This window comes from Ictidomys tridecemlineatus, chromosome 2 (assembly GCF_052094955.1).
Source record: "Ictidomys tridecemlineatus isolate mIctTri1 chromosome 2, mIctTri1.hap1, whole genome shotgun sequence".
NCBI lineage: Eukaryota > Metazoa > Chordata > Mammalia > Rodentia > Sciuridae > Ictidomys > Ictidomys tridecemlineatus.
In genome coordinates this window covers 6,410,668-6,433,065 of record NC_135478.1, presented here as the reverse complement: position 1 = coordinate 6,433,065, position 22,398 = coordinate 6,410,668, and the positions used below count along the sequence as shown (strand labels likewise).

Here is a 22,398-nt window from a genome sequence, read left to right as displayed (position 1 = left end):
CAACCATAAAGAAAATGAGATTATGCTATTTGCCAGTAAATGGGTGGAACTGAAGACTGTCATGCTAAGGGAAATAGGTCAATCCCCGCTTCAAAAAGGTCAAATGTTCTCTCTGATATGCAGATGCTAACACATAATGGGGGGATGGAGGGAAGAATAGAAATTCTTGTATTAGAGGCTGGGGCTATAGCTCAGTTGATAGAGTGCTTGCTTTGCATGCACAAGACCGTGGGTCCAATCCTTAGCACTGCCAAAAAAAAAAAAAGTTCATTGGATTAGACAAAGGGGAATGAAGGGAAGGGAAGATGGATGGGAACAGGAAAGACAGTGGAATGAATCAGTCATAACTTTTCTATATTCATATATGAATACACGACCAAGGTAACTCCACATGATGTTCAACCACAAGAAGGGGATATTAATTAGAATAAGTTATACTCCATGCATGTATCTCAAAATACAGCCTAATATCACACACACACACACACACACACACACACACACACACACACACACAGAAACACACACCAAATTTAAAAAACGAGAGAAAAATAAAGAAAGTGACCCCTTCCTGTCCTCAGCAGGAGGCTGTCCACATCTCCAGTGTCTGTTATTAACACCTAGGACTCGCACACTTCATGGGGTCCAGTGCCACATTTGCATACCTGCATACAGGGTAGCTTGGTCCCTGCCTTTCATCCTTCTTCCTTCTCCCCCTGTGCAAACGGGCTTCCAGTTCAGGGTCGTCACTATTATAGTTTCCTCATATCGGAGAGAATATATGACACTAGTCTTTCTGTGTCTGGTTTAAGTTTTGAAAGTCCTGACTGCATCTTATTTCCATTAGTGAGTATGGATAAGTATACACTAAATATCACAATTTTTCCATGCTTTTGTCCAATGTCTGTGGGGTTGATTACATTCCCATTGTTGTGGCACCATCAGGGACACCCATCTCCAGATATTTTCATCATCCCAAATTGAAACTTTGGGCCTATTCTAAAATCTCATCCTTCTCCCTCCCCTAACCTGGCTACCTTCATTCATGATGAAACATGGTGGGAATTAAAGACCTCAACCTGTTACTGGAAGCTCCATTCTTGTCCCCAATGCTAATCCAATAATGAGGATGCAGTCTTGAGAAAACTGGAAAAAGAAGTTTTATTGCTTTGTTTGCAAAAGAGAAGCACAGGAGATGCTTGTCTCAGCGGCTGTGATTCTTCCCATCAAAGGAAACATAGGGCTTTTAAAAGAGGTGTTTGAAAGGCTACTTTCCATGTCTTCTGTCTGGAGTTGTAATTCACTTGTCAATGTGGGAGCCAGTCATTTCTGAGATCTTCTGGTGCCATCCCCAAGTCTGAATTACCTGTCCCTGAGGAGGGTGTGTGCTGGAGGACAGAGAACTCTGTCTGGGATAGGGGAGAAAGGTCATCCTCTTTCCCCAGAGATTAGGGAGGGAAGAGATTCGGGAGGAGCAGGGAGAGAGGGAGAGAAAGAGATTTGTTTTAAAAATAAGTTGCAGCTGCTGAGCAGTAAGGGCTCTATTCACAGCATAAAGTGGACCACTGTTATAGTCATTTGCTATGTACTTCAGAGCCCAGGCAGGCCCGGGACAGCCCGGCCGACACCCGCCTGCACTGGGTTTGAGCTGCATCTTTGACCACATCACCCCATGTCACTGCCCCCCCCCCACGGGACCTGACACTCCATCACTGAAAGCAGCTGCCTCCATTTTGGGACAGCGTTGCCATCTTTAGTTGTGGCAACTCCCAGCTTGGGACACCAGCTGGGCAGGCATCCATAGTCCCCAGCTCCCCCTCTCCCTGACTGCCCAGTACAAAACAGCTCTCCAAGACGGTTTGCAGCCCCTGGAGTGCAACCCATAAGACCTCCCGAGAGAAAGGTCCCCAATTAGGAAGTAGAAAGGGAGAGGGTGTCAGTGTCCTTGTTATGGGGACATGCCTCAGAAAGCACTCTAAGTCCAAATTCAAACCCAAAGAGAGATTTATTTACCTGCCTTTATTTACCTTTATTTAACTTTATTTACCTGACTGTCACCCACTGCAAAGACTCAAGCTCTGAGGAAGGACAGCAGCCTCCTGGTCCATCCAAGGAGAATATAAGGACAAAAACCACACCTCAGTGACTTGCTTATCGTCATGTAAGTGTAAGCTAGCCAATCACAGAAATTAAAACATTAATAAGTGGGACCTGTGGGCTCTGGGAAGGACTGGAATTTTCCAGTCAGCAAGCAAGCGATAAACAGAAGCTGAAAAAGCATTAGCTTTGTAGTTCAGTTGACCACAGTCCTGGGTTCAAGCAGGTGCTAGACAGTTGTATCTTGAATTGGGCGGGGGTCAGTGGGCAAGAATCTACTTCAAAGCCATGTAGACCCACAAGGGCATTCACACCCAGGATGTAGCTCACCACACCACCGCTGCATCCTGAGTAGAGTACAATCTGTGGGGTTCAAAATACAGAAAGACAATTTTTATAAGAAAACAGCTTTCATTTTAGTTTCTCAGAAATAGCTCTTGTAACAGTTTTTTTGTTAATTTGTTTGTTTTAATAGAAGGCAGCAAAATAGAGTCTTAGGCTGCCTATGACAGTTCTTGCTTTATAAATATCTTATCTCATTTATCAAAATCTTCTATCTATGATCTATATTTTTAAACTAATCTATAACCTATAACTTACACTCCTATTGATTGTATTTATCAGTTCATACCACAATATCCTTACCACTGGGTACATGGTGCACATGTCTCCTATCCCAGAGTTCATCTTGGGTGCAGATGTGTTTCAAAGACTATGACTGCAGACCACAATGAGACAGTTCCATCTCTGTGTGCAAATTGTGAAGGAGGTTTTGATAGGATGTGACAAACACCCACCCCAGGTCTCACCACAACCCTGGAGGACCGTGGTGGTGAAGAATTACCACTTCCCAAGGGGACATGCAGAACTTGGAGCTACTCTCCTGGAATGGGAGAAGGTGGGCATAATATGACCACTGTAGAGCCTCTACCTCTCCAGTGTGATGGGTGAAGAAATTTGCTGGTCCTTGGAGAATAACTGTGGATTCTTGAGAACTGAATGAAGTGGCTCCTTCTCTGAATACAGGGGTTCCCTCAGTGCATGATCTCAGGGACCAGTGACTTTTCAATTGGGGAGATAGTGTTATGTGCTGAATATTGCTAATGCTTTCCTTTCTATTGCTCTGAACTCATAAAGTCAAGAGCAGTTTGCCTTTACCCAGGAAGGCCAATAAAGGACACTCAAGTGTTGCCACAAGGTTATTGACATAGCCCGACCATATGGCATGCTCTGGTAGCCTGTGGACTCAGCTGTCCACCATACATGTTTCATTGTATTGCTGATGTGTTGTTGACTTCTGACTCTCTTGCAGAGTAAGAGCTTGTGGCCCCAACTTTAGTGACCCACTTGGAAATGTTTGGGCAGGAAACACTGCCAAGGTGCAAGGACCTGGCTTGTCAGTCAAGTTCTTGGGTGTGACTTGGTTACGTAAGACAAAGGTTGTGCTCGAAGCTGTTATTGATAAAATCCAGGCATATCCACAACTAACAACAGTTAGGCAATTGCAGACCCATGTGGTCTTATTGAGTATTGGCAAGTTTTTATTCCCCATTTGGGCCTAATTGGTTTATCCCATCTATGCCCCAGTGAGCAAAGGGGCACAGTGGGACTGGACTGAAGCAGCTAAAAAGGTCTTTTAGGTCATCAAGAGAGCCATTTATCAAATTCAGTTCCTGTAGGTAGTAGAGTTAGCTCTCACCTTTGGGCTGGAGATCCAAGTAATCTAGAACGGTTTTGGTATGGCCTGCAGCAGCCTCACAAGCAGCTGTGAAGACCAGTGGGCATCTGTCGCAGTTCTATACCCTGATAGGGAAATACTTGCAGCCACTGTGAAGCCTTGGTCTGCACCATGGATCCCGTAGCAGGATGGGTGTGGAATTGGTCAGCCACCCCAAGGACGGGTGTAACCCAGATGCTTACCCTAGGAAAGTGGGGTGTGTATTTGGAACAAAGGAGTGATTTTGTCCACCAGTTCTTTATTCTATGAGCTCCAACAGATTCTAGGGCCAGTTCAACACACAACTGAGGAAGCACTTGACAGAGGGACTTGATTCTACAGAATGTTCCACCCACCACATTTGGGTCTCTGATGGCCCAATGGGACTCACGGGGGGCTGTGCCTCTCGTGGAATCGCTAACACAGTTGTGTTAGCAAGGACACACCTACAGATGAAAGGACAGGTAATTAAAGGCCCTCGCACAGGGAAGTCACATCCACTGGGAGACACATGCCAGCTTTGAGTCCTGGACAGCTGCCCGTGGTGGCTTCCCGGGGTGGTGATACCACGCTGGTACAGCTTGGTCCTGAACTCCAGCAGGCTCTGTATGCACCAGCACTGCGAAACTCATACTGGGCCAAAGGGAAATAACAAATGTGCCTTTAAAAATCTATCTGTCCTATCTGCAGCACCTGGCCACGTCACATGTACCTAGGGGGAGAGGGAATTCACTAGTCCCCATGGTATCACAAGGAGATCACACTCCAAACCTTTCCCCCATGGCGCCAACAGGGCTACTCAATGAAGCGGGGGAGGCGTTATTGTCCAGACCATGTCCAGTGCTCAATTTACTCCCAAATTCAAGCCCATGGAAGCAGGCAAGAGAACATCCCCTTGCTACCCAAACCCGGGCTTAAGTACAACATCCTTCCTTACCTGGATCTGTATTAAGGCATCAAAATGGAGTCTTAGGCTCAATAAGAGTGTTGTGTGGTGCACCAACACCTTCATAGGAGTTGGTCCCTCTCATTAGAATGCTCAATCAGAGCTCTCACAATTCCCCACAGGTGCTGCAGCCACCCCTTAGTTGACTGGAGTCCTAAGTCCTTACTTGGGCAGGCCAGTATCTCTCTCTGCCAGCAACCTGTGGGTGGTATGGGACATGCAGCTCCCACTGAATTTGTAGCCTAGTTGTCCATGGCTGCACATCTTTGAAATGCATATCTTAATCACTCTTTATTATGGTGGGCCAGCAGTGCAAGGCTGTTAATACTGTGAATTCTGATGCATGACCTCATTTCTGGACTATTGAACATAGCTGGGAAAGAGTTTTATTGCCACCACAATATGGGATAAAACTAAGGCAGCCATTGTGATAGCAGTCCAGGTGTAACTCAGAGCCTCTTGCCTGTGGTTGGGGTACTCTGTGTGTGATGGAATGTCTTGGCTCCCATATGAAACTTCAGAACTAAGAAATCTGATTTCCCAGTGTCTGGAGAAAATGGAAGGTACAAAAACTGTGGGTTGGGTACCTAGAGGCTCTTGCCCAACTATCCAACCAGATATCATAGAACAAGTATGATGATTATGCCAGGGTCACATGGTACTCTAGAACTCATGAGTAGCTATACCTCCCACAGAATAGGACAGAGAATTGCACTTGGAGTTATCCATACCTCCCTCCTGCCATAGGCCAAACCTTGCTCCAGATGCCTTCCAATTGGGAGACTGTACAATCCTGATATAGAGTGTGCCAGACACCTTGGATGTTTTTACCACAGGGGGTTTCCCTGATGACTGAAATGCAGATAATTTCCTTGGCTGATTACACAGCCTGAGCCATAAATCATACAAATCATACACGTCTCTAGTAAATGAAGAAATAGATGTAAAGTTGCAATACCAAATCACATAGCACTTAATTTCCTAACAAAAAACACACATAGGGGTACATACTATGTTTGGTACTGAGTGTTGTATGCATATTCCAGATCACTCGAAAAACTTTAGAATGGCTTTAGCACATATGACCTCTGAAGTGGCAGCTATACAGCAGTTGACCAGTGATCCTTTGCAGAAATAGTGCACTAGTCTGTCCACCACATAGAGATGGATTTTAGTAATTGTAGGCAGTGGGGCTTGCTTTCTGGTTGTAATGTTGTCGTGGCCTGTGGATACAGGGCTCTGCCTTCCTCATTAAGGGATCTCTGCAGAAAACTTCAAATGTGTAGATTATATACTGGGGAACCCTAAAAGGGGAAAGTGTAGGGCATGCCCAAGATGGCCATTGTTATATTCCATGGCCCATGGCTAATAAAACTTGGGCTCTTTCCTCAGGACTGATATGAATGCAGTGTGAAATGAGGGCTTCCCAATGCAGACAACCATGGCAGGAGGACAAAGGTATGAAGACCAATGGCCCAGAGCCGTCACACAAAGGCCTAGAAGCACAGGCTGATTAGTGGCTATAAGATGACATTGGAGTCTCCATGCACCTGCTCAGAATTAGCTAAAATTGATTCATGTTACGCAAGTCTCTAGGGACTTCCTAATAGTAGCCGAGAAAGAAGAAGAGTAAATGAATGTCCACACAGATTTGGGACTCTTGTACTACTAGCAGAAAGCATCAGAATTGAATTATTTTATGTCATAATATTTAAAGAACCATCTGCACTATATTCCCATTGCTGATTGTGATAAATAGTACATAACAGAAATTACCATTTAACTGCTCATTCCAGTGGCATCAATTATAAACACAGTTGTACAATCATCATTAGCATCATCATGGATCCCCACAAATATTTCCTATTCCAAAAATGAAATTTTCAACACAGTTCTAAAAGCCCCCTTTGTACATCTGTATCCCAAAAGTGTCAAAACCCATTCTACTAAGAAACTCGCTGAGGAATTAAAGAACACCAACTAAAAACTAATGTGACTAGGGACAATGAACTCATTGCTTGTGCTACCTTTCCACCTTATATTACAAATGGATGCCACAGATTCTAAGCTTAAGCTATTCTCCTGTGCAATTTACTCAGGGAAGTTTTAATGTCCCTGTTCCTCAGGCTGTAGATGAAGGGGTTCAGCATGGGGGTGACCACAGTGTACATCATTGATGCCACCACACTGTTTTGGGGAGAATGTGACATAACTGAACCAAGGTACTCTACAATTCCTGTTCCATAAAATAGACAAACAACTGCCAGGTGAGACCCACAGGTGGAGAAGGCTTTGTACTTCCCGCCTGAGGATGGGATTTTCAGAATTGATGATAATATCTTAGAGTAAGAGAGAAGGATTCCCGAGACAGGAAGAAAGCCAAATATGGCACCAATAAAATAAATGACTATGTTTCTGTTAAAGGAATCAAAACAGGCAAGATTAAGAACTTGAGAAGGGTGACAGAAGTAATTGGAAATTTCCACATCCTTGAAATAGGTAAACTGTAATGCAATTAAATTGTGTATCTGGGAGTCCAAAAGGCTAACTAAAAATGACACCAAAACCAGGAAGGCACAGAGGGATGGGTTCATGATATCTGGATAGTGCAGGGGGTGACAGATGGCCACAAACCGGTCATAGGCCATCACACTCAGAAGCATGTCATCCATGCAGACAAAAATGATGAAAAGAGACATCTGAGTCAGGCAGCCCACGTAGGAGATGGCTCTGCTGTGAGTTTGGATGTTCACAAGCATCTCGGGGACCGTGGTGGAGATGAAGCCAATGTCAGCCAAGGACAGGTTGGAGAGGAAGAAGTACATGGGGGTGTGGAGGTGGGGGTCAGAGCTGACAGCCAGGATGATGAGCAGGTTCCCCAGCACTGTAACCAGGTACATGCACAGGAACAGTCCAAAGAGGATGGGCTGCAGGTCTGGGTCCTCTGAGAGTCCCAAGAGATGGAATTTTGATACAGATGTTAGGTTTGGGGGGTTTATGTTGCTTGGACACCTTTTGAGTTGAAGAAATAAGCATTGGAAGAATGAATAAAGATTAGATTAAGGAGAGAATATTATAGTAATGCAGTGTTCTTCTTTGTTGCGGGGGGTGTCCAGGAATTGAATGCAGGGGTGCTTAACCACTGAGCCATATCCACAGCCCTTTTTATGTTATTTTGAGACAGGGCCTCACTAAGTTGCTTAGGGTCTCATTAAAGTGCTGAGGCTGGCTTTAAACTTGGCAATGCTCCTGCCTCAGCCTCCTGAGTCCCTGGGATTACAGGTACACCACCATGCCAGGTTTCAGTATTCTTTATTTATATGCTTAGAATTTCAGTATTCACATATGAAGTTTTTATATTTCTTTTTATATATCTTCAGAAATACTTCTGTCTTTTAACAAACTCAATTTTCAGAGAATTCTCCCATTAATGGTTGTTGTTATTTACCATGCTCTATATACACCTGCTTTATTTATACCAAGCAGAGCAATATTAGAAGACCAAGAGCGTCACAGATAACAAATCCTCATACACAACAAAGTACAAACTACTCTTTTTAGAAAAGTAAAACATAAGACATATCTTTCCCACTGTTGGATAAAAGTCCATCGTCAGAGGAATTTAAGAAATTGTCAAATATAACTTTTTATTCTAAGACAATGGTACAATTTCCCTTTATTAAAATGTTTGTCAATATGGTATCAGACTAAGACTATATTATTTTATCAATTCATTATTACAAAACATTGATATTTGACAATTATCTTACAGGAGTTTTTCATCACCCTTGTGTTTAAATGTCATTCACCTTTGTAGACATATATGCCCAGGAAACATATTCTGTTTTTTAAAAAATTATTTAATGTTATGTAACCTTCAAATTTTCACAAATACGATTTGGTTAAATGCACATAATAATATGAAGTCACTACTGTAAATGTGACATTATCGTATATTGCACCTGTCAGTCAAGCTTAAGAAATAATGAAAAGAAACTTGTTTTTTAATAAGGCGGGGAAACTAGGGAAGAATAGCATTACCTTATATTAGGTACAAGGAAGGGATGGGAGGGGCGGAGATGGGATGTGGGGATGGGAAAGATAGTGGAATGAAACAGACATTACTACTGGATGTATGTATGTGACTACATGACCAATGTGATTCTTCAACATGTACACTCAGAAAAATGAGAAACTATATCTCATCTATGTATGATCTATCAAAGTGTATGAATGCATTCTACTGTCATGTATAACTAATTAAAACAAATAAAAAGTGTTTTAAAGTTTTTAAACTTGGAACTTGTTTTTAGATTTTGGGTGGTTTTTGTTTTTGTTGTTGTTTAACTCATACTATCTCAAAGGAAGAGAATTTTTTCCCTCTTGATTCTGCATTCTATAATGTCCTGCCAGTCCTGCTTTGCTATTTGTTCTGATCACAAACCTTTCTTTTACATTTGAAAATTTGGAGCTAAGAGTAGACCCAAAAATCATAAATGTGAATTGGAAGTATGAACCTTCTTAGGCTGAGTTACTCGGTTTCACATTAATTCTGCCTGATACATAAATTGTAGTTCTCCTACTTCAGCTACTTGAAGACAACCTGGGCACATTATTTTTTGACAACTCACGCAATGATTTCCTTGTGGAAAATACAAAAGAGAAAGGTACCTGAAATAATGTGACAATTCCAAGACACTTTCCTCATCTTTAAAATGGTGATAATTATGAAGGCAGTAGGACCAGACGGTGCCATAAAGGAATCCTAGATGATGTTTTTTTCATTGTGCACATTAATTACACAGAATTCTGAGTTTTATTGCTGTACATTGGTTCATGCATCTAACAAAATTTGATCAATTTCACTCCCAATATCCCCTGGCCCTCCCCTCCTTACTGCCCTGATCTCTTCTATCTTGTTGGTCTCAATTTTATATCATAAAATAAAAGGTTTTGAAAAATCTTTCAAGTTGTCTGGGTTGTGTTTATCAGTTTCATTAATCAGTCTATTTGCCTGTGGATATTTTATTATATATTGATTCTGTAGCTTCACTCCAAACCATTTCTATCAGGAGTGTCTGTAGGTGAAGGTCTCCAGGGTCCTTTACTACATCAGCTTTGGGAATCACTGCCTTAGAAACCAGGCACTTATCAAATGTCCCATTAATATTGTTTCCAAGAGTACCCACTACCTACATTAAAATACAAACATTTAATGATGCATACTTCAGGCCTGATGTTTTACACACATTTGAATCATGACATTGAATTTGAACGCTTAGTATTTGCAAGATCCACCTGTTCCCCAAAGGCAAATTCTGTCATGAATTTGATGGTTAGATTTTCCTATCAATATTTCCATCTCAGTATTGACTTAGGTCTCTGTAAAAAAATTTTTTTTTCTAAAACTTACCTAAAAGTTCCTAAAGCTCATGTAAACAGTGTGAATTACCTGTTTTACCTGAAATGTACTACTAGTTTACTAGTTTACTTTGGCATGTGGTTTTAAATCTGTCAAGTACAAATATTAGCCTGAAATGTTTTAGTTCATGCACACAATTACCTGAAAGAGGGGCTTCATTTATCAATGCATTATTAGGACACATTTTTCAAAATTCTTTTGCTTGTCTCCACATCACACTACTGAAAAGTCTCATGCATCATCAGGGTAGAGGATAGTTATGTGACTTTCAACAACTGATGTATATTCAGTTTTACTGCAAAACACCTACATTTGGTGCCCAATTAAAGGTAGGCATTATTATTAATATCCTTAACATATACCATCAACACTTCCTTACAGGGCATCAATTCATAATTCTCTCATAAGGAATCAACAAGGAATTCCATCTTCTCTCAGGAATCACATTTCTATTTCACTCCACTAGAGGAGTTGATGCCTGGGGTGGGAGTCTGGAAATCACCATTTCCATGAGTAGTCATTTACCTGTGGCTGGATGCAGGTGTATGTGACACTCTTCACCTCTATCAACTTATATACCCACTGCTAGGGTAAGAGCACCTGTATCCACATGTCATATAAGTGAAGTTTGAACTTAAAAATGGTTTGGTCATTGTGGTTACTTTTTTAAAAATACAGAATATTATGGGAATAATGAGTTACCGATGAATGTGAATGTCAAAACACTGATACTGGAATGATACGAAGCCCTGACATGTATCATGTCCCAAGTCAAGCCCTTATCTCTAGTTCCATGGGACACTCCTGAAAGGGATTGAAGTGCAGGAGGAAAACTCCAAGTGTCTGAAGCTGCACTGATTATGGTCGAGGTTTGTGAACTAAGAAAGGGTCTCTTCAATATTTAAAGAGCTTTTTATTGTTTAGTCCTCCTCTGGGCCTTACAAGTTATAGGCTCTGGGTAATTATTATTCCTCTCCAGATATACAACTAATATTTATAAAAGGAGAAAAATGAAATGTCTTGTTATAGAAATAGGAGAATGTTCACTTCAGACTGGAGGACATTCTAGTTGTGTGGTATGAAGATTTAACTTATAATACTGATATCTAGATTTTCCCTTTCTTATGATGGATCACAGTAAGAGCAACTGCTTAGCCTGTTGTCTTGCAGCTGTGTGGACTAGGTAGATGTCTGCTCAGATGACAATACTGAGTTAGAGATAATAACACTCTGCCTCAGATTTCAGAAATAAACAGGTGCCAAAAGGAGAGAAAATTAAATTTGTAGCCTCTCAGTTCTATACACTAAATCTTTCATTGTTCCCAAATATTAGAAATTTGAAACACAGATGTAGGCCTTTAACTAAACCTATATGTGAGGAACAATTTTTTAGCTGTTTCTGGTTTCCTAGGAATGGAATCAAGCCCTGACTTCAGGTCTTTGAGGTTGGGTGGGCGGAGTACAAGTTCTCAGGAGGGTGTGCACAGCTGCAGGGATCTCCTGGGCTAGGCAAGAGTCAGGTCTGTGCTGAACCCTCCTTGTCTGCTCTTTCATGATCTGTGCCCATGGGCTGGGGCTGTGCTTCCCACAGAGGATGGCTGGTGTCACCCAATGCTCTGCCCTGTGATCTAGAAGATTAGGGAAAAAAATAAAAGAAAAGAGCCCAGTGAACAAGACATCTCTTCCTGGAGTGAAACGAAATAAAAAGGACATTTGGGTTGTCAAGGGGCATCCTGCCAGTATTTGTAGAGCAAGATGCCCTGTCTATAATCAGACAGGCTGGTGAAAAGAGAACTCACTCTTTCCTACCCCAAAACCTCATGCAAGTGACTAAAAATGCTGTCTCTTTCTATTTATGTAAAATCATAATGTGGGCATTTATAACAACAGAAAAGCTATACAGATGAAATGTAAACAAGCAACATAACTAGTGCCTGGAATTTAAAGAGCTCTCGGGAATGCTCCATGATGTTGTGGTTGGTGTCTTCCTCCTCCTGCTTCCTATGGTCCCCTTACTAACCTTTTGGAGTGCTTATAAAACAGTGGAAAGGGGCCCATTTTCTCCTAGACAGTGAGTGAGCTATCTATGGGAAGAAAGAAAAGCATTAAATAAGATTTTGGGGACCCTGAACATGACCAAGAACACAAACTTCACTGTCCTCAAAGCTAAAATTTTGCATATCGGTGCCTCTTCTCTGGCTACAAAATTGCCTGTTGGTCCTAGTGAGGAGGACCCATAATCCCTCCTCCACCCATCATTTCCCTCAGCACTTACTGGGTGATGCTGGGTCTCTGCTGGGTCATGACCAAGGTCTGAGGATCCAACACATCACCCCTGCCAAATTTCTGCCTGAGGCTTGGACTCGATTCTCAGGATTGATATGAATAAGTGTAAGATAGCAACTTCCCAATTCAGAAAACCACAGTAGGAGAGATCTGATATGTGGAGCCCACTGGACTGGAGCATCATGCTGAAGCCTGGATGCAGGGGAAGTTTTACCTACTATATAGCACGGAGGCTCCATGCTTAGAGCTATAATTAGCTAAATTGGTACATGCTCTCCAAATCTCCAAGGACTTCCTAATATTAGTGGTGGAAGAAAAAGAGTAATGAATGCCCAAAAGGTTGTGGATATTTCCTGCATTCAGCAGAATATTGTCTACAATATTCCCTTCTCTTGGGTCCCTTTATTAACACCTAATTCTACATATAAATGGGATTCTGTGCCATGGATCCCAGTCTCATTATTCTGCAGCTATCAGTGTCATCCATCTGCATTCACATTTCATCTTCTGAAAGTGAACATTTGTGTCCATTTAAAAATCTTCCCATTCCTTCCTCCCCCAACCCTGGCTACCTCTATTTTTGTAGTTTGATGTCTGTAATTTCTACCATGCTGAAACATATTATTTGGGGTATAGACGAAGGGGAGGTCAGCAGAGGGGTGACAACAGTGTGCATCCCTGTAACTGCTGCCCTGTTTTTAGGTGACTGTGATACAGTGGAACCATGGTGCACTCCAAGCTTTTGCCATACAAAAATAGTCACAAGCAAAAAGTCAGACCCAGAAGAGCAAAGGCTTTAGACTTCCCAGTTGATGGAGAAAAAAAAATTATATTAAAAGAAACAGATCTCTGAGATAGGCAGAGACCCAGAGATTGTAGCAAGAAAATGCACGACTACATTATTGGTAAATGTATCAGAACAGAAAAGACGAATTGAGAAGGGTCATAGAAGAAAATGGAAACTTCCACAACCTTGAAGTTGGGAAATTGTAAGACACTCAAATTATGCCACAGTAGTCCAAAAGGCTGATCTAGAAACTCATTCACACTAGGAATGATGAGGGTTCATGATGACTGCATAATGCAGGGGGGATTCTTGTCCTTTATTTTTTTTAATGGTGGTTTGGGGGAAAAAAACAATCTTTGGGCTTCCTTTTTCTCTTTTTCTGCTCATTAAGATCCTTGTGTTAGTCTTTGAATAATTGAACACTGTAGTTATTATTACATGACATCTTAGGACCCAGGAATGAATGACACTGACTTTAAAGGAGGTTTGTATAGCATCTCTTTTGTCTCCTCTTAAGATTGAGCAGGCTGGTTAGAGATCAGAGGAGAACATGGCCAGCTGAAAGAAGAGAGATCTGTGCTGATCACTGTGTATCCAATCTTCATGTGACGGAAATCTGTCATCTATAGTCACCCTTCCCAGAGTTTACTCAGGAGTTGCTGACCATTTCTCTCGCTGTGCTGTACCAGGAACCTCTAAAAGGAATAGCACAGTGAGAAAAGGGTCTCTTTCTGGAAAGACAGGCAAGTGAAACCCCTGGTTGGGTTGTCAAGGAGGCAGCATTCCAAAATTCTCCTGCTGTGATGCCCTGTGTCTATAATCAGACAAACCATGCAAATGTGCCTTATCAATATTCTACCAAACCACCTCAAATTAGCTACATAAAAATGCAGTGTTTCCTTATTTTCTGAATAATAATAATAATATAGAAGCTTAGACTTGGGCAAGTTAATGCAGATGAAATGAGTTATAGAGGATACATAAATCAGATCCTGGCACTTAGGACTCTCTCCAAGTCAGTCCATGACATTAGGGATACTATCATCCTCTTCTTCTTTCTCAGCATTATTTTCATAATCCTTTTGGAGTACATATGAAACCGATTTCAGGGATCCAAATTTTCCTGTTGGGGTTAAGCTATCTAGGGGGAGTAGGGTTAGTATGGGTATCACCATCATATCCAAATACATAAAGTCCACAAAACTCATATCTGAAATGTGCATATTGGTATTCTTCCACCTTTTTAATGCCTTTATTAGTGTGTTACAGTTATACATAATATCTGGGCTCTTTTGATATAAAAACACATGCATGCAATATAATTTGCTCCATTTCAGTCCCCAGTACTTCCCCTTTCCCTTCCCTCTTCCACCTGTTCCCCTTCCTTTACTGTACTGGTCTTCATTTTACCTATTTACATTTTAAAAAGTTTGTTCTCATGAGGGTAACAAATGGTTCCACCCCTGAGCACTTAATGTGTTCTTCAAGTAGGAGAAGTGTACGGTGATCCAATTGCACAGTTGGGAGTCCAGATGAAGGGGTGGAGTCACGGCCTTATTATTTATTGCTGTAAGACCTTGGAGGCCCAACACACAGAGCTCATACTAAGTCATGTTGATATACAAAATTCAAGTCTCAAAGGACTTCCTCATATTAGTGGAGAAAAAAGAGAAAATGAATGTCTACAGTAAGTTTGGGTTCTTCCTACACTCAGGAGAAAGTTTGTGTGTACTATTCACTTCTGATTTTCTCTTTTTCCCTAAGGATCCATCTTCTTTTTACATCCAAACTGAAAATATCAAAATACAAATAAACAGTGGCAGTGATTATAGGTACTTCCTTGTGCAAGCATCACCACCTTCTATCTCCAGGACTATTTCACCTTCCAAAACTGAGACTTTATATCAATTTTTAAAACTTCCCATTCCTCCCCCAGCCATAGAAACCTTCTTTCTACTATGAAGCATGATGAGAAATTAAAGCTATCAAACTGCAAAATATAATGTGACCAATGTGGTAGATTTAATGTCTGGATGTTTAGTTCTGTTGCTGCCAGAACTAAACATGGACGCCACAGGACCTGAGATCACACTGCTCTCCTGTGCAGCCTCCACAGGGCACTTTTAATGTCCTTGTTATTTAGGCTGTAGATGAAGGGGTTCAGCATGGGGGTGACCACAGTGTACATCACTGAGGCCACTGTACCTTTTTTGGTGGAAGATGACTTATTGGAAAAAAGGTACACTCCTATGCCAGTTCCATAAAATAAGCAAACTACTGAGAGGTGAGAGCCACAGGTGGAGAAGGCTTTGTACTTTCCACCTGAGGATGGGATCCTCAGAATGGAGGAAATAATTTTGTAGTAAGAAAAAATTATCCCTATGAGAGGAAGGAAACCATAGATGGCACCAACAAAATACATGAGTATATTTACAGTAAAGGTATCAGAACAGGCAAGACCAAGGACCTGAGAAGGATCACAGAAGAAGTTAGCGATGTCCACGTTCTCAAAGTAGGAAAAGTGTATGGTGATCAAATTGTGCACTTGGGAGTCCAAAAGGCCAAACAAGAAAGACACCAAAACTAATCTGACACAGAGGCGAGGGTTCATGATGACTGCATAATGGAGGGGGTGACAGATGGCTACAAACCGGTCATAGGCCATCAGAGTCAGAAGCAGATCATCCATGCATAGAAAAAGGATAAAAAGGGACATCTGAGTCAGGCATCCCACGAAGGAGATGACTCCGCTATGAGTTTGAATGTTCACCAGCATCTCTGGGACCGTGGTGGAGATGAAACCAATGTCAGCCAAGGACAGGTTGGAGAGGAAGAAGTACATGGGGGTGTGGAGGTGGGGGTCAGAGCTGACAGCCAGGATGATGAGCAGGTTCCCAAGCACTGTGACCAGGTACATGGACAGGAATAGCCCGAAGATGATGGGTTGAAGGTCTGGGTCCTCTGAAAGTCCCAAGAGATGGAATTCTGAGACACCTGTTAGATTTTGTGGTTCTCTAATTCTTGGACACCTTTTGAAACAGAAAAGAGGATTGTAAAAAAATAAGCAATAAACAGGAAACACATATGCAAACAATCCTACACATTCCTTTGTTTTAGAATATTTAAAATAAAGACTGCATTATATCAACACTAAAGTTAAATTGGTTTATATCAGAAAATTTGTTAACAAATTTACCCCAAAGCTATTTTGGCTTCTGGTATTTTTTTTATTTCCCTCATTTGTGAAAGAATCCCTCTATAAAATTTTATTTGCATTTTAAAAAGTTATTTAAAATAGAACATGTATACTCAGCCTGGTAGACTTCAAATTTTGATAAATAAGGTAAATGCACATAAGCAATGTCATCACCAACCTCAAATGTGGGCTTTGTGAGCACTGAACCTATCAATGATGAAACAGCCATGAAATACTAAGTAGCAGACTAGAAATTTATATTTCATGTTGGTTTATTTGTATTGATCCCTTATAATCTCAATAAAATATCTAGTGAGGAAGATATTGTTTGGCTTTAAAAAAACTTCTATTTTCCACTGGTCATTATATTTCCGATCATAAATTCTCCTACATATTGTTGAGAATTTTTGCATCAGGGATGTCCCCCAATCCCAAATATGAGTACTACTCTTCTTATGTCATGTAAGAGAATTTTAATGTCCACACTTCCTGGAACTCGGATGCAATTCTCTTACCTCAGCTACTGTAAGGTGACTCAGAGTTATTTGTTTTATGAGGTCACAATATGATATAATTTATGAAAAAAAAGCAGAAGAGAAAAGTAGAGAAAATAAAGTAAACCCTCCTGGGCCATTTGTTCATGTCTAAAATGGGGACAATAATTACCTAGCTTATTGTGAGACTGCAGAATAGTTTACAATTCTTTTATTTAAATTGCACAGTCTAGTGTTTCTAAGTCTTATTTATCATTGTATTTAGCTATGAATATTTTAAAATATCATGAATCCCTGGCATTGGGCAAACATTAACATAATCAGAGCATCTTCAAGTGAAATTCTTCGTGTTCTTTCCTTAGCCCAGAGTTGAGAGTACTCCCTGGTATTGAGAAAATGCCCTGTTAAGTTTATCTACTATTACTGTCAATAATACCCACTACTTATACTGAAAATAAAGTTAGCAATATGTGCTTCAGAACTAACATTTTAGAGGGATTTGGATATTTGCCTACATAATTTCACTTTCAGGTTTCTTTGTATGATTCCATTCTCCTTCATACCTGTGTCTCCTCCACCCACCCACCCCCCCAAAAAAAACCCTTCACACATGTCTCAGTGGTCATATTTTTTATGTTACTAGAGATGTCAGTACTGATATGTGTATGTGTAAGTTTTGTTCTTGAAGGCGTACCTTAAAAAATATGTCAAGCTTATCTAAGTAGTCTACAACAAACATCAATTGCCAAGAAATGTAAAAATTTACAATGTTGTGTGGATTTAAGTCTCTCTGTCAAGGACATGCAGCTTCTTCAAATAATTCAGCTGATATACAGTATATCTTGAGGGAGGAGCAAGTTTATTATTATAAAATAACTTCAAAAATCCTTGTGCCTCTCTCTCCATATCACAGAAACAAAAATTTACAAATAATATACACATAAAGTTTGGTTATTTGAACCCCATTTTCTATTAATCACCTATATTTAGTGTGTCAATTGAAAATGAGTTCTAGGATAGGCACAATGGCACACTCCTGTAATCCCAGTGGCTCAGAGGCTGAAGCAGGAGCATTGCAAGTTCAAAGCCAGCCTCAGTAAATTAGCAAGGCCCTAAGCAACTTAGTGAAATCTTGTCTCTAAAAACAAAATTAGAAAGGGGTACTGGGGATGTAGCTCAATCTCCAGTTTCAATCTCAGTAACAAAACAAACAAAATCAGTTCTAGTCAAACACAACCTAGTTATAGGTTGTTAGTTTATACTGTCAAAAATATTGCTTATGTCTATCTGGTAATAATCCTTGCAGGATTATTGATCAAGAAACTTCATCTTATAAAGGGAATAATATTTTAATTTGACTCCAGTACAGAACACAGTACTCTGATCTGAGAGTCAGGAAATCAACATTTAATATCGAATCATTAACCTGCAACTATATGATCAATGTGTGCACATCTTTCCAGCTGTCTGGGTGCACACTGCTTAAAGAAATAGGGACAAACACACCCATGTCTTCCACATATAAGCCATGAAAGGAAAGTTTGGAAACTAACATACATTTTGTTATTGTCTTGTCTTTCCAAATAAAGAAATCCAACCTTATGAAAATGGCAAGTTAATTGACTCAAACAACTGTCAAAACCCAGGGAAGCCTGGAATGATAGAACTCAAAAATATGACTTAGCTTAACATAAAGAACACCTGTCTACTTCTCTTTCTCCCTCTTTCCTTTTTAATGCTAATACATACCTCTGCAATTTCCTTTGAGTAATGTAATACTGTAGATGCTGTTAAATAAAAAATGTGAGGGTCATGTGTCCATGAGGCATAAAAGACATAAGCAAGAACTATTATTTCTTGTTTCCTGTTCTTTCTGACTTTCCTGAAAGGGACAAAAGTGCAGAAGGAAAGCACCAATGTTTGAAGCCACACTGATATGGACACATTCTGCGCAAGGAAGCGACTACCCAACATTTAACAGACAGTCCTTTTATTTTTGATGCCTTCTTTTATTTTTGATTCCCTCTACAAACAAGGGAAGATCTGATACATCAGAAATGAAAAAAGAATTTGGCATCTCCTTCCAGATACACAGCCTACACTTATGAAAGGACAAAATAAAATGTCCCATTACAGAAAGAGAAAAACAATAACTTCAAATATCATATTTTAAATTGTATGAACATTAAAATAATAATGATAATAATAATATCAATTGCCTTTCCTCCTTTTTTATCTATTTATCACATCTTAATCATGCAGGGAATACATATATATATATATATATATATATATATATATATAACTTACCCTTAATGAAGTTGTATTAATTAGAAATTAACTAAGATATACTGAAAATCTGTCTGTGTCACTGACATAACAGGTGTGAGGGACAGATTCACAATTAATATCTGATGTCTGCGTCCAGAGCAGTAAATGTTTTGTTTTCCAATCAACAGTAAGTTTTAAGCAGATATTCAGAGGTCTCGATGACAGGGATATCTGAGGAACTTCAGAAGACTCTTCCCGGTAGAAGGAAATCAACTCCTTCAAGACGTGAATTTAAGTATCCTTTTGAAGTGGGGTTTGTAGATTACAAAACTGCAGGCGTTTGTGGACAGATCCAAAACACCCTGGAGTGGGTCAGGAGGGAAATCTGTGCTGAACTGTGATTGTCTACCTTTTCTGTGATCCTTGCCTGTGATCTTAGCTACCCCTCTTATATTTGATGCAGCAGGTGCCAGCCACTGCTCTGCCCTGTGAAGGATATAGTGAGCGAGGGGTCTCTTCCTGGAGTGACAGAGAAGTACAATTTACTGTTGGGTTGTCAGGAGGAAACCCAGCAGGATTCTCTTGGCAGGATTCTCTGTGTCTATATTCAGACAGACCCATTCAAAATCTCTTCAGTCTGTTTTACCTAACAGTCTGATAACAGATACATAAAAATTCTTTGTTTTTTTTTTCATTTTATGGAAAATAAAGTGGACACTTACAATTTGGGGGAAACTATGCAGATTAAATGAAATGAAGCAAGCTATAAAAAGTCAGAGCTTGACACTCAGGAATCCCTCAAACATGGTTCATGATGTGATGGTTGCTGCCATCCTGCTCCTCCTCATCCCCTTCATTATTTTTTTGTAGTACTTAGGAAACACTGTTGGGAAACCCATTTAAATGTTCATGGGTGAGGTGTGTCTGGCAAGCACAGCAAGTATAGGAAGAAAGCAAATCTTCGCATGAGTCTTCTGGGACCCAAACACAACACAGAACACTCATCATGGGTATGATTTTTTGTCACTCGACTCCCCTCTGACTACCCACTGTGATGTGTTTGTCCCGATGAGGAGAAAACAATATTTCCATGGTCCTCCCTCCCTCCATCATCTCCCTCAGCACTTACTGGTTTAAGCTGCCTCTCTGTTGGGTCATGACTGAGGAATGCAATTCAAATACCACACCTCATGCCCAGTGAAGGACTCTGCTCTCTGTGTGGGCTCGGTGTGAATCCAAGGTAAGATGTAAGCCTCCTTATGCAACCCTGGGAGGGTAGACACAGGTGTGGAGCCCACTGGACTGGAGCCATCAGACTGAAGGGTTGGAGGCACTGGAGGCAATGGCTGATTTTTATTACAACATGACCTTGGAGGTTCAATGCACAGAGGTGATCATTAGCCAAATTGGTCCATGTTACCCCAATCCCAATCTCTAAGTATTTCTTAATAGTAGTTGAGGGAAAAAGAGCTGAAGACCAAAGTTTTGGTCCCTGTACTATTCACTTGATTTGTTCTTTCTCTTTTTATTTTAAAGCACACTTGTATTTTTCCATTGTTTTTTATAGTGAAATATACATTAACATTGCCATTTCACCACATTTTTGCTCATTTGATAGTACTAATCACCTTCACCTTGGTGTTCAGCTATCATCAACATCTATTTCCAGAAAATTTCTGCTTCCCAAAGTGAAACTTTGAACTCATTTTAAAATCTCTATATTTCTCCCTCTCTCCACACTGGCAAAGACCATTCTTTAGGTTTATAAGTGAAACGTGATAAGGAATTAAAGTCTAAAATGTACAAAACTAATGTAAGCAAGAGGCACCATTTACAGGTGTACATTTTTAGCTTTGCTGCCAAGTCCAAACTCTATACCAAATGAATGTCAAAGGTACTAAGATCAGATTCTTCTGCTCTGGAGACGCCTTAGGGATCTCTTCCTCAAGGTGTAAATGAAAAAAAAATCAACAAACATGTACATCACTGAGGCTTCTGTACCCTTTCTGGAAAAATGTGATGCAGATGAATAAGTACACCTCACAGCCTGCTCCATAAAATAAGCAAACAACTGCCAGGGGAGATCCACAAGTGGAGAAGGCTTTAGGTGTCCCATCCAATGACGGTATGCTCAGGATGGAGGAAATAATTTCATAGTAAGAGAAAAAGATTCCCATAGAAAGAAATCCAGGATGGCAACATCAAAATACAGGACTATGTAATTGATGATGATTTCAGAACAGGTAGAATTAATACATTGACAATTGTCAGAGAAAAAATTAGAAACTTCCACATCCTTGAAGCAGGTAAATTATAACTGAATTAAATCGTGTATCTGAGAATCCAAAAGGTTATCCCAAAATGACATCAAAATTAAGAAGCCACAGAACCAAGGGTTCATAATAGCTGGATAATTCAGAATGTGACAGATTTCTACAAACTGATCATAGGCTATCACAGTCTGAAGCATACCATTCCTACCTCTGAAAATATAAACAGAAACATCTGTCAGAAAGCCCACATACATGACTCGACTCTGAATTGACCACAATCATCTTTGGAACCATAGTGTTGATGAAGCAGATGTCAGTCAAGGACAGGTTGGAGAGGAAGAAGTACATGGGGTGTGGAGGTGGGAGTCAGAGCTGACGGCCAGGATGATGAGCAGATTCCCAACAACAGTGACCAGGTACATGGACTGGAACAGTCCAAAAGGATGGGATGCAGGTTTGGGTCCTTGGAGAAACTCACAAAAAGGAATTCTGAGACCTATGTTACATTTTATGATTCTCTATTTATTAGACATTTTGAAAACTTAAAATGGATAAGAAAATGGAACCAAGAGGCATTCAGTTCTCATTATTTGGAATTCTAGTATGCAAAATTGTTTATTCATAACTTGAGGTCCATACACTGTAGCAATACCTCTCAGGACAAAATCTTTTTAAACCTCTTTCATTATTCATTTCTGTTTTACTCACCTCCTTTTCTACATATATGCTTTAGAGACAATCAACTGAATATTGTTATAAGATCAAGAACATTATGGATAATTAGTCCATTATCACAGTAAAATACAGCCAATATTTTTTGGAAAATAATAAAGAAGAACCAATATCCTTTTGCCTTTAAGAAAAGAGTGGAAGGTAAAAAACAATCAAACACAGTTTATTCTAAGACTA

The 22,398-nt window shown here is 40.3% G+C and overlaps 2 protein-coding genes across 2 annotated transcripts in view; both read right to left on the bottom strand.

Moving 5' to 3' along the window:
* Positions 1-6,568: 6,568 nt before the first annotated feature.
* LOC101963685 (olfactory receptor 7E24) lies at positions 6,569-12,486 on the bottom strand. The gene is made up of 2 exons (XM_013366100.3): positions 12,458-12,486; positions 6,569-7,772 (listed from the first exon to the last, which is right to left on the bottom strand). The coding sequence occupies exons 1-2, from the start codon at positions 12,484-12,486 to the stop codon at positions 6,830-6,832; spliced, it is 972 nt and encodes a 323-aa protein (XP_013221554.2). The 3' UTR covers positions 6,569-6,829.
* Positions 12,487-14,466: 1,980 nt separating this feature from the next.
* Positions 14,467-22,398, bottom strand: part of LOC101963399 (olfactory receptor 7E178) — a 29,021-nt gene continuing 21,089 nt past the window's right edge. Inside the window, exon 3 of the mRNA XM_005342153.5 lies at positions 14,467-16,284. Within this exon, the coding sequence (XP_005342210.1) occupies positions 15,342-16,172 (831 nt within the window). The 5' untranslated portion in view covers positions 16,173-16,284 and the 3' untranslated portion in view covers positions 14,467-15,341. The remainder of the gene's footprint in view (positions 16,285-22,398) is intronic.